We start from the raw sequence: 13,577 nt of genomic DNA on the forward strand, positions 1-13,577 counted from the left end.
GTGCTTAGTGGATGGATAGAGATACTTAACCATACCAAGGCTTTGGCACACACAAGGCTCGGCTCCTGGCCAGTGCTCTGGGTTGGAGGCTCTTGAGGTTTCCTGGGATGCCAGCCCAGCCAGAGGCAGTGGGGAGGTAGGGAAGGGAGAGAGAAGGAAGGAACCTGCCAGTCAGACTTTGGCGAGCTGAGCACTCTGACCACGGGCCGATTCTCCACACAGCACTAGGAGTGGGATGTGCCCCACTGGGGCAGAGTACAGAAAAGTATCCCAGGGAGAAGAGACTGAAGGGGAAAAGCAGAAAGAAAGCAGCAAGAAAGGGAACATGTAAAGGGATGATAGGTGGGGAGCAAAGGTGGCACATAACTGATTGCTGCCCAATGCCAGCCCACATTCCCCAGCCATCACAGCTGGCAGCACACACCTAGTACTAGCTAGAAACAAGATGGACCCCTGCTGGCTGAGAGCCAGCATGTAGTGGAGGCTGTGCTGCTGAACTAGCAGGGGGAGCAGCCTGGATTCGCATGGTGTGGCTTTGCCCTCCCACTAGCCTTACTCACCCATCTCATCACTGGCATTGGGGTTCCCCTCCCCGGCTGACTGTTTGTGGACAGGAAACTGACTAGGGATCTGGCCAGCAGCACAACCCACCACTACTTATGGAGGGGAGACAGAAAATATGGGAGAATTTGCCTTTTTTATGAAAAAGCTGGGACACCTGCAGGAACACTTAAATACAGGACTATCCTTTTTAAAATGGGACATCTAGTCACCCTAAAGATAACAAATACCTGTCCTGCTCTAACTAGCCCAAAGCTGCCCTGGCTCACTCACTTTCTACCTCCTCTCCCCAAGGGAATCCTCAGACTAGTGGAAAGCCCTAAATGCCCAAGGGAGGATGACCACTCTACAGACTAACACGGCTCCCTATCTGATACACTGCCACAGAGTAGCTGAACTCCATTCATTCATGGTATGGTTAGCACTGTAGTTCCCATCTGTGCCTGAGTATCGGGAGCATAACTTCAACCAATCATGTCTATTCCATATGAAATTTCAGTGCATCCTGACTACACTTTCACTGCTCTGTTCTAGTATTCATTGGGTTAGGTATAAAATCTGGGCTGGTTCTATACTATAGGTGGTTTCTAAGTCCTGGCCAAGAATGTGGATGCAATATCCAATAGTCCATGACTTAACAAAAAAAAAAAAAGGCCATGGGCAAAAGCCAAAAGAATACTCCATTAGAGGACACAGCATTAAAGAGAGATACACGTTTTCAAGATGAAAACAGAATTAATGAGATCAGCATGAATACAAAGACCTCTAAACACAAGAATATGTATAAGCAGAAGCAGATTTTCATCTAATAATCACAAGTACTACACAGCTGCAAAATTTACATCAAATCATCACCTGATATAATTTAATTATTTCATTTGTAGAATAAAATTTTAAAAACTCAAAACTCCACTATAGGAAGATATTTCTCAGTTTTTATTCCCATTTTAAGAAGCACAGATAACTAACACACATAAAGAAGCTGACAACACAGAGACATCCACAGGAGCCCTTAAAACTAGATGACAATTTTGCTGCAAAGAAGTACTTCTGTACTATGGATAACAGTATTTTAAAAGCTTAAAAATCCATAAATGTGTTTTCTGTCTGCTGCATTATCTATTGTCCTTTTGCTTTTTCTGCATCTTTCAGGAACTTTTCTATGTCTAGCCTACAGACCTGTCCTTTTAATATTCAAATTAAAACCATTTAAAAAACACTAAAAATACATTTAATTGTACACTGATTATAATACAAAAATCTATACAACAAAAAAATTCATAAGAAATGTGTGACCTGCTATTGACAGAGGCAACACGGCCTTACCAGAGAAACGTTAGAGCTGCCTTTAGTTCATATTGGTGTTACATTGAAACTAAGTTTCACATTTGAATAAACACAGACAAAGAGATGGTATACACAAACACACACAATGATCACATAACTCCACTATCACAAAGGCTGTGTCTATACATGCCACTTCTACTGGAAGTGGCATGGTAATGAGCTGTCCAGATGTTAATGAGGCACGGATGTAAATTTCCCACACCTCACTGGCATATGGGCACATGATTCGGAGTCCAGAAGAAGCTTTTCCAGATTCCAAAATACATATGCAGACGTGTGGCCTACGGGGATCTTCCACAAGGAAATCCTCCTTCCAGAAGCCCCTTCTTCCAAAAATTTTAAGGAAGAAAGGGCTTCCAGAAGGAAGGTTCTGTCCAGAAGATCCCTGAGGGCCGTGTGTCTGCACATGTATTTTGCAGTCCGGAGGAGCTTCTTACGGACGCCGAATCACATCCCCATATGCTAATGAGGCATGGGAAATTTACATCCATGCCTCATTAGCATCTTCCAGACGGCTCATTACCATGCTGCTTCCAGAAGAAGTGGCATGTGTAGACACAGCCAAAGAGTTTATGTACCATATATACAACGACCCACCCTAACCTTCTTAATGTATGTACAGAGAAATGTTTTGAACCCAGTGAAATTGGCAGTGTTGGTTTATATGTGAGGAGAAGTACAGTAATGAGCCCTCAAAGACATTTTAATCTCTGTAGAAATCACCCATGCAACTGGGTAAAAAATGTCTAAACAAGGCTGTCACATAGTTGGAAAGGAGGAGCTGTTTTCAAGGGCAGGTTAAGACTGCTCTGCAATTCACATAAGTAGCTCCACACCTAGCTGGAACAGTTCAAAGGAGACATGAAGTCAATGGGAGATTTAAATTTCATTAGGATTACTGCTTCAGTGTTAGTTACAATGCTAATAAGGCTGGTATTCAAACATTTGAATAAGTTCTTCTGAAAAAGTTACACTCATTTATATTGGTACAAAACCGAATTCACATTCTTTTCCAAATAATGTTTTGTTTAAACTTTTCCAAAGACTGCTTATGGCTTATAGCTTCATAACGGGTCTTCTGAGTTCCAAACTGAAGAGAGCTCACAATTAAAGCACATTTAAATAGTATGAAAAGTTTAAACCATTATGCAGCTGACCATCCCTGAGGGTTCTCCTTTTAGCTGTTTCTCCGTGAACTCATGTCTGCTGTAAAAAACCTGAGGAAATTAATACATATATGAATATATTAGTTGGCCTCAAGGTGCTATTGCAATAATAAATGTACATAAGAATCTTATGACATTGTACATATATAATTTTAGGCTAATTTTCCCCTTCAGAAAAACTCTCTTCAAATCACTTTATGCTCCACTTCTCAAAATAGCCCTGCAAATGCTTGACTTTACACATGGAGATACACATCTCATAGAACTGGAAGGGAACTCAGGAAGTCATCAAGTCCAGTCCCCTGTCCTGTTGGTAGGACCAAGCACCATCCCGTTGTTTTGTTTTTTTGTTTTTTTGTTTTTTTAAATATGTTCACCCCAGATCCCTAAATGGCCCCTTCAAGGACTGAACTCTTGAACCCACAACCCTGGGTTTAGCAGACCAATGCTCAAACTTAAAAAACATAAGAAGCTGTATTGAAATCAATGTGCATAAGTTAAATATACAAAGAAGTGTTTGCATAGCCAAGGCTGCAATAAGCTTGTGTAAAGATATACCTTTGATTTTATTAAAATATGTAAGAACTAAGGTTTAGACATTTCTGTACCGAGATCCATAACAAAAACAAGATTTTGCTTAGGCTTATAAGGGTGATTGAACGTATCTGACATGAAGCTATACCAACTGTTCTTAGAAGTCACTTTAAAATATTTTTTCAAAATGCAACTATAAAATACTACGTGTATAGTAGAAAGAAAAACTCTTGAATTAACTTTAAAGGGGAAGACTTCATGTTTTATTTACACAATACAAATGTATATTATGGTGTCTAGTAAATTCTGATACTGAAACCAGAAGCATGTCTAAAACAGAATCACATAATGAAATATGAAGAAAGGCTGATGTGTACCTTTCAGTATTTGTACTACTTCATACGACACATCATCCTTGAGACTGTCATACAAATTTTGTGCAGTTCCATTATTCTGTTCACTTTCTCTCCACTTCTGCAACATCATAAATTTATGAACATTAACCTCTTCTTTCTTTGCCTGAATCTGATCAATATCCTTCATTTCTAACTTAAGGCATTCAATGGCAATTTCTTTCCACTCTTTACCCATCTTCCTTGCAAGAATCATCAGCTGCTGGTCAGTTAATGTAGTTTTGGCTTTAGTTCCATCTAAAAAACACACAGGATGCAAATCAGCTCCAACATTACCATTTTCATTAGGTTTCTAAAGAAACGAGTCTATTATTTTCATATGCTGCAACAAAGAGATATACAATGAAGATGACTGTATTAGTTAGTTGACACCCGCATTTTCACTTCATTTATTGATGCTTCTAGAATGCTAATTAATAAAAATTAGTGGGTTACTAACTTACCAAATACTGTAGAAACTGTCAACACAAGGAAAACAAAAGTCAAAAGTGATGAAATGTCACTGAAGATGCACAAAATGTCCTACCTCTCAAAACTATCTTAAATTTCATTTTCATGCCAAGGACTTGAAAATATTTTCTCATTATAAACAGCTATGTGTTTACTGGAAAAAATGGACACGCCTGAAACTTCTAGATATGCTGCTATACAGAGTAGCTAGATACATCAGATGCATATGCAGCATTGAACTGCAAGCCAAAGCTCCTTCAGTTACTTGATAAGTGCACAAATAACAAGCAGTCCTGTAGCACCTTAGAGACTATCAAATTTATTAGATCATGAGCTTTCACGGGTAAAATCCACTTCACCTGAAGAAGCAGGTCTTCCCCATGAAAGCTCATGACCTAATACATTTGTTAGTCTCTAAGGTGTTACAGGACTGCTTGTGATTTGTGAAGCTACAGACAATCACAGCTACCCTTCTGAGATGTGATGAGTGGAGTCTATTTTAAAGTGGGCTAGTGCTCACAGATAATAATGATTATTACACCTTTGTAATAACTACTTTAGTAGGAAGTCACAACCTATATGGATATATCTATCTAGTAAGAATCACAATGGTCTAAATTGGATTTCTCTCTCAACAGATCATTTTATAAATTAAATGAAGTTTTAAAATGATTAAACAGCACCCTCTAGTGGCTAAAAATCACCACATAGAAAAGTGGAGGGCAACCTGTGGCCCACAGGGCACATGCAACTTACCAGGGTTCTGTGTGTGACTTATGAGACATTTTGTATATGATTACCCATGTGTAGGGTTGCCACATTCTACCAGTTTCCATCCACATTTTTTTTCCTGCAGATGTGACTAAAGTGGCACGCATGTAAAGCAAGGGCACACAAAGAGTTGTGAGAGCTGTGTGCTCCTTCTGCATCCAAAGAGCTGCTATGGTTAAATGGGTATGCCCTGCAAATTCTAGGTACACAAGTGTAGCTAGCAAAACTACCCTGTCTTGAGTGACTGTCTTGCTTATGACAATCTTGTAGCACGCTGAGATGAAGGAAGGTCACTCATGCACTGGGAAAGCCAGCAAGCCCGAAATTTGATCAGTATGTTAGGAAGATAAACAAAACTAAGATTTTGAGAGATATCTACAATTATCCATGTGACTTGTATCTGTTAGCATATCCAGTAGTGGGAGGTGCATCTGATATTGGAACCTACTGAATGAAGGCCCTAATTCAGCAAAGTGTATAATCATGTGCTTGAATCCCATTGACTCAATGAGAGCTACTAGGAAAAAAAACAGGCTACTACTTTTAGATGCCGGAATGGGAGCTGAACTCTGGGAAGATCCAATCCCAGACATGGGTGGGGAGTTCTTCTGGGGAAATAAATCCAGCCCTATCACAAAATGTATTCAAAAGCAGCTCTTTTCTCTTGATGTACATATTCACCTAATTCATAGCATCAGTCTTGGGTCAGAGAAGTAAACATTTGCTCCTAAAAAATAGGTATATTGATGCCTTCTGCTCCCACAAATGCAGGTTTCTGCCCCCATAAATTATGTGGTCAGATTTGTGGAAGCCAATTTAACATTTAGCCCTAAGAAATAAATATACAAAAATGAGTCAAATAATTTTTTTAACTCACACAAAAAATCTCTACCTGAAATATCTGTACCCTTTAGCCTTTTATTATAATATTCTTCTTCAGAAAGGCTTGTGCTTGGTTTCCGTCTTCTGTTACCTAAGAAATAGAGGAAAACTGATTTTACTTCTTTCGCCTATTATGTTCTTCTGTGCTTCTTAATATGCTGATTAAGCACAAGAGTGTCCTCACTCCAATGCAGAAGGTGTTAACTTCCCTTGGGAGATGCAGCTAGGGTGGCCAATTTTGATTGTATGTATTCCTGGAGGTTTCGTGATATAACATGATCTTAAATTGTTGGCAACCCTGGGCGCAGCTAACACCATCCAATCCTCCCCAGGCAGTGCATGAGCAGGGCAGGAAGTACAAGATTAGGGCCCTGAAACTCAGTTGCATCTTGAGCAGAGAAAGCAGCAGACAGCATTTCCAGAGCTGAGTTCTCAGTGAGGTCCAGGACCAGTTGTGCTGAAGACCAGCAATCTATTGTCCCAGGAGATGGAAAACACCGGAAAGAGACTGAAGGAAGGGCTGCCTGACCAGAAGGCTGTGAATCAGAGCTGGGCTGTGATGGAACAAGTGACTCCCACAGAACTGGAAGGAAATAACCCAGTGAAATTAGACACTGTTCCAGTTGTACTGCTGGGACTGAAGGCAGCAACTGCCTACTTCTCTGCTGACCTTGTCATGGTATGGCCTTCCACATTTGGGACCTGACCTGGGACCTAGTGGATCCTTTTACTCAGCAGCTGGTCAGACATGAAAGTTTAGGCTTGAGCCAATGACTATTGATGAGCAAACCTGCGCTCCCAAATGGGCCTGAGCCCAGAGATTGTTTGGTGGTTGCCAACCCCAGACAGAAGACTGAGAGCTACAGACTGTTTGCATACTTCATCTCGCCCTGAGGGCCAGAGCCTTGAAAACTGTTTAGTGTTTGAAAGCCACCCCCACCCCCTATCAGGAGGGCCAGAGACTGTTTCATTGATCAGCCCCACCAGCCAGTTGGGGTTCCCACTCTGAAATATTTATAACTGGACACTTCAGCAGGAGGGCCAGAAACTACCCCACGTCTTCCTGCAGAGACCACACCACTGCTCCCACAGCCCCATTTCCTTTTTGCTCTCTCACATCACTCACTTCCTTTCTCCACTCTCCTCCACTCCCCTCTGCCTATGTTCAAAGGGACTCATCTGCAGAGCCAAGGCTGGAAGCTGCAGCCACCTAATGAAGGAATGAGGCGTGCCAACTGAGCAAGGGCTGGCATAGGTTATGACCTAGCATCTCCCTTTATTTCCATCCCATAGTAACTGAAATTTGGGTGTCTAATCAGTACATTTGATCATACGGTTTCCGGTTCCTTTCTATTGCAGACTTTCTAGTCGAAAACTGGTCACCTGGCAAGAGTGTTCCCTCTAACATTTTCTGCCCTTGGGTGGGTTGAATTTTCTTTCGAGCAGATTGAAATTTCTTATGAGCAACACCAATATTGAGGTTGTGTGTGGATGTGCACAAGAAATAGAAACCAAAAAACCTAGATATAAATACATATGTTAAACAGTTTATAGGTATGGAAGAAGAAGAAAAAAGATTAAATCAAGGGATAATTAGCAAAAAACAATGCTAAAGATGTTTATTAAAAATCAAATTAAAAGAAAATTAACACTACCTTTGGAGTACATGTATTACCATACTTTTTAACTCAAGCTAGGAAACACCAAAATGGGGCACAATGAGAACAGCTATATAAAGAAATCAAAGACATTTTCATTAAGTAAAAGCATAAAAATATGTATCAGGCATCTATCACCCCAAAAATTCTGTTCAAATCCTTTTCTTTCTTACCTTTAGCTATTAACACCTCCGTAAATTTTGTTTTAAATGTAACCATGCAAATACCATGAGCTAGGCCTATCTGCAGGCTTTTAATTCAGTATTCATCTATTAAAGCCTGAACCCTTATCTACAAAAGCAGGCTAAATGCTTTACAACAGAAAAACACCAATACAAGTGAAGTCAGATCCTGCATTAAGATCTTCATGCAGATTCTCTCAGCCTTCCTTATTTCCTTGCTCTGGATCTGTTGCCCACCAAGCTAAATTTTAGCCAACGCTTTCTAACGTCTCTAGGTTGATGGCCACATGTTAACAAACTCAACATGGCCACAAACATCTTCACCTTTCCCTCCTGACTCCAACTGAAAACTTTTACTCCAGAACCGTAGAGAATTCACTGTGTTTTGTTTGTTCTGTAAGTCTAAATGTGGAAAATAGGATGCTACATTATCCTTTCAACGCCATCATACTTTCTTGGCATATTTCAGATCTTGTAATTATGTCACCAATCAGTTTTTGTTAATTAATACCAACTCCTCCTTACTCCAACCGCAACAAGAAAAGAGAAGATGTACTTGGACTAATGTCCTTCTGTTGCACTAATGAGATAACAGAGTTTACCCAGCAGCACCTAATCTCCCATGAAGCCACCTGTGCCCACATGTTCCAGAATGCCAGCTTAACCTATTTGAAATTTTGGAAGGTCCCCCTCCCCCCATGCAACCTGCTTCCCCCCTCACCTGCCTGCCCATTCAGGAGAGAGACTCCTGTGTCTCTCCCCTGTACCAGCAGCTGGATGCTGTGGTGAAACAAAAGCTCTGACTCTTGCTGCAGATCAGATGGGAGTCAGGATGTCCCAAACATACTCCTCAGCCCCATCTCTCCACATAGATACTGGCAACCACCCCCCGTGCAAACTGCTCCCCCTAGCCCAGCTGGGACCTGGGAGAGTTCAGCCTCTCAGAAGATGAGCAGCTGCAGCCCAGGTGGGAGTCAGAGGACACACCACAAACACCCCACCTCACCAGCACTCCCCACCCTGTAAATCCTGCACCTACCCATGCAGTCTGAGTCTGGGGAGAGAATGCTAGGTTTCCTCACAGGCATCTACGCACTGTAATCAAAGTAGTTTCTCTCCTCTCCTGGCTGCTGCAGCCCAGCTGGGAGAGAGGAGGCTCCAAACACCGCTCCCTCTTCACTGAACCTCCCAACCACTTACTCCCTCTCTCTTCCTCCTCATGTCCCCTCCCTATCAGCTGGGAAAGGCAAACTCCCGCTCTTCCATCTGCAGCAGGGAGCTGCTGCTGTAGCTGAGGGAGAAGTGTCCCTCCCCCAGCCAGACAGCTCCATGCCTTGCAGCCCTGAGACTCTGGGTGGGGCTCATTAAGCAGCTGGGCCACCCACGCTGATGTGCAGCTTACAAGGAAATTTGCCTGGGTAACTTTATATTAGATCATGTCAATGAGGCTCCCAAGTACATCTCAGTTGTGGCTTGCACCAAAGGCCTTTGTGGCTTGTGCTTTAGTTGTATTGCCCACAACATGACCTAGTGTCTTAGAAGATATTTTACACTGGCTTTATTCTTTGCCTACAAGTATTTGTTATATCTGTCTACATGACTCCTATGGCAGGGTAAAAGCACTGACAGTCTTGACATCATTTTTAGATGAGAGGTGGAGGCCAGAAAATGGAGTTTTTGGGTTTTTTGTTTTTAAATTTCATTTACATGGTTTCTCTACCGGCCGTGTTGGGTTTTCTTTGTTTTTTGTTTGTTTTGGAACTATTTAAATTGAATTATATCTTTGGACCATTGTCCAAGGTTAAGCGCTGTGGCTATAAATGTCTTTAATAAAATATATATCATGTTTAAAAACAAACAAACAAAAAAAAACCTAACTGCTTAGGGCCAGAGACACGGACTATTGGTATGCACCGCAACCAGGGTCCTCTGGTAGAGATGAGAAGTGATAATTGGGCACCTACACGGCTGCAAGTCAGGCTGCCCTGATGAACATCTGGCTGACACACCAATCCCACAACACTGCCAGAAGGGGGTGCCCTCACCATGGGATGGAGGAACATTATACAGTACAACTGAGCTGTTAAAAAATGTAGTACTCTCTTTTCTTTGAAATAACTTACTGCTTGTGTTTCTTCTCTGCTCATTCTTCTTCTGGTCGTGTAATATCCAGTCACCTGTTAAAACAGAAATGTTTTCTGGAGTAAATTAAAGGCTGTGCAATAAATTATCACTGTTAATCCACAAATCCAATAATAATCACACAGAAAAGATTATTAGTCTCTTCCACTGCTCAACAAAGATTTAAAAGTAGGGTACTGTAATTAGACAATTTTGCTATGATTTTGTTACTTTTATCAAATATTTCATAGCATGTGCAATATGATGCATTATCTTTAATAACTAGAACTCAGCCACCCTTGCCAAAATAAATACTCTATTCTGCATTGTAAAAATTATTTTGATTTTTACTGTTTAGTCAGATGATAAACCACCCCACTCAAACCTATGGACATTAAGATTTAAGCCTTGGCTAAATCTGACCATCTGAATTTGAATACAGTAGTGTGAATAAGCAAAGTTCTACTACGGTGTTATTCTAAATCAGCACACCATATTTACATAACAGTCACAAAGTAAATCTTTTTTGAGACAAAGTTCCAAAATACCATAAAAGCTATCTGTCATGATCATGAGGGTTAGCCAGCAGCCTGGGAGTAAAAGGGTTAACCTCCTTAGCCAGGTGGGATTGGCCTATAGGAATGTAGGTAAGAATTGAATTTTGGCTTCTCCCTCTTCTGTTCCCTGTCTTTTTTCTTCTTCTTCTTCTTCTTTCTAGCCATGAGGGAGAGAAACACAAAATATCTCCCTCCAAGAACACTGAATTACATAGGACATTCTCTAGATCTGTGTTGGTACTCCACATGTGTGGAAGCATTTTGTTATTTCTCATGTAGTTGCTAAAAATGTAATGTGTGCGTGTACGTATTTTCTATGTCCTATCTCACACCTCCAGGTAGAAATCACAGCCAGTGTGGCCAGAGGCCAGCACCGTCTGTGATTTGGGGGGGCGTGTCATGATCATGAAGGCTAACCAGTAGCCTGGGAGTAAAAGGGTTAACCTCCTTAGCCAGGTGGGGTTGGCCTATAGGAATGTAGGTGAGAATTGAATTTTGGCTCCTCCCTCTTCTGTTCTCTGTCTTTTTTCTTCTTCTTCTTTCCAGCCATCAGGGAGAGAAACACCAAATATCTCCCTCCAAGAACAGGCCCTCCAATCTTCTGTAAGCAGGGTAAAGTTTAGATAGATCTGTTAAGCTTTATTGTTTTATGGTTTGGGAAGTGGGATCTGATGTCTGTGCACTTTTTAAAAATGTTCTTTTACTCTCCTTGAAACTAAGTTCTAGGCCCATGGTGGAGACTCCCCATGTGTTTTACTTTGTGACTCTTCCATCTAGTCATGAGGCTTGCAACACAAATATTGTTGTAATAATAAAAGTTCTCTCTTTTTCTTTTTATTAACCTGGTATCGGTTAATGTTTGTGTCCTGGCTTTTACTTTTGGGGCTAAGATTCCCCAAGTGGTCTCTCCCTGGTTTCCTTATTATTACTTGGGTGGTGGCAGCAAATTTTATCCCCAAAATCTAAGGTTTTTAGGATTTTTGGGGGGAAGTTTATACCAAAACCTGGTAAATAAGGTTTTGAAGGCACTTTTGCTGGCCCCCACTTCTGCATTTATCTTGCTAGAGTGGGGAAGAAGCCATGACACTGTGACATTCTGTGTTTATTTCATTACCAAGATTCACATACGTCCCTACAGATTTTCATAATGAATAGCAACTTGTTAAGAAATCTATCCAATTGGGTAAAACAGGAAAAAACTTTTGGACAATGACAAAGTACATTGTTACTGTTGTCATTATATCACTAGCTGTAAAGTCATACAACTCCGTATTGTATAAATATTTATTTTATATTTCACATTTCTGAGACTGTAATGATGTTATGCTCTCATAACTGCACTTCTGCTGCAGCACGTGTAAATTTACAAAATAAAAGTCATAATATGCTGAAATATTTTATATGATAGAGAATATTTAAATTAATATAAATTACAATATAATATTTTCCAATATTCCTAGCCTTTGTCCTAGGCACAAAGATCACAGCTGTTTTTTTCTTGGAGTTCAACACTTTCACCTTCAAATCTGGTGACCTCAGTGGAAGCAGAATGTAACCCAAACTTGCACAAGTTTTCAGCAGAAAAACTTTATAGCTCACAAACACAAAAAATACTCACATTCTCTTAGTTTTGCTTTCCAGACAATTTCATCAGATTCAAGTTCAATCAAAGATAAGGTAAACTCCACAGGTTGTTCCAAGTAGACTTCACTATAACTTTTTAATTTTAAGAGAGAGCCATCAAAAAATTCAATTTCCTAAAAAAATTAAATCATTAAAAAAGCTGAAGCATTTACTGTAAGCATTAAAAGAAGCTTAAACATAAAAAAGACAGCTTTTGGAGTGAAAACCAGCCCCCCAACAGGAGGTTTTCCAATGACTTCATAGGAGCCTGGATTCACCTCTATAGTTTTAGAGTTTCTAAGTTTAAAAGTTTCCTATAATACAGGAGGGTCTCGCCATTCACGTTCCGCATTTGTGAATTTAATCATTCACAAGTGGCCTCGCTTCCCTGGGGCTATGGGGCTGGGAGCGCCAGCAGCTGCTGGGGCTTCCCTGGGGCTCCGGGGCAGGAGCACTGGCAGCTGCCGCTTCCCTGGGGCCCCGGGTGAGCAGTGCCAGCAGCCACTGCTTCCCCAGGGCAGGAGCACCAGCAGCCACTGCTTCCCCAGGGCCCCAAGTGGGGAGAGCGTGCAGCTGCCACTTTCGAGGGCTCCGGATCAGGGAGCACCCGCACTGCCGCCTCCCGGGGCTCTGAGTCTCCCCTGAATTCATGAAAATCAACATTCGCGAAGGTTCTGAATCTAGAGCCCTCGTGAATGCTGAGACGCTACTGCATAAAACAAGTGTGATGGAATTCATTTACACTTATGCACACTCTAAATTTATGAGGCGTATAAATTATAAAATCTACACTTCTCACAAAATGTTTGCAGTACGATTATATATTCAGATAGAACATACCTCAGGATTTATTTCAGCTTCTGGTTCGCTAATTAATCTGTATCTCTTCCCACTTTGTAGTCGTTTTTGACAAACTGGGGGCTTGTCAATTTTGGTGAATTTCTTACCAGAATGTTTTACTGCTTTTGAGATATCCTAAAAAATCAAAAATACATTTTACTTGATATTTATCCTGATCAACAAATTAAAGAACTGCATTAGCAATGATGTGCTTCTAAACTTCCTTGTGGTTTCCTCTATCTCCAGTTTTACTGATGGATGATGATGATGCTCTTCCTTGGATTTAGAGATATTGAGATATATCTTCACTTACAGCTGGATAGGTTCATGTGCACAAGGCACCCAGATCCTTCCTCAGTCAGATATTGGTGGAGCCTTCATTCTGTGCAGATCAGCCAGCTATTGCATTTAGATGATATGCCACTATGCAAATAATGAATCCAATAACTGACAAGGCTTTTTGAAAGGGTTA

General features: G+C 41.0%; 1 protein-coding gene across 1 annotated transcript in view; it reads right to left on the reverse strand.

The window, feature by feature from the left end:
- Positions 1-2,176: 2,176 nt before the first annotated feature.
- The window catches only part of LOC142018283 (uncharacterized), a 30,278-nt gene continuing 18,877 nt past the window's right edge, over positions 2,177-13,577 (reverse strand). The window contains exons 11-16 of the mRNA XM_075003949.1: positions 13,106-13,240; positions 12,261-12,399; positions 10,088-10,141; positions 6,135-6,215; positions 3,986-4,258; positions 2,177-3,125 (exon numbers count right to left, since the gene is read on the reverse strand). Of these exons, the coding sequence (XP_074860050.1) occupies positions 3,106-3,125; positions 3,986-4,258; positions 6,135-6,215; positions 10,088-10,141; positions 12,261-12,399; positions 13,106-13,240 (702 nt within the window). The 3' untranslated portion in view covers positions 2,177-3,105. The remainder of the gene's footprint in view (positions 3,126-3,985; positions 4,259-6,134; positions 6,216-10,087; positions 10,142-12,260; positions 12,400-13,105; positions 13,241-13,577) is intronic.

This window comes from Carettochelys insculpta, chromosome 10, assembly GCF_033958435.1.
Source record: "Carettochelys insculpta isolate YL-2023 chromosome 10, ASM3395843v1, whole genome shotgun sequence".
Classification (NCBI taxonomy): Eukaryota; Metazoa; Chordata; order Testudines; family Carettochelyidae; genus Carettochelys; species Carettochelys insculpta.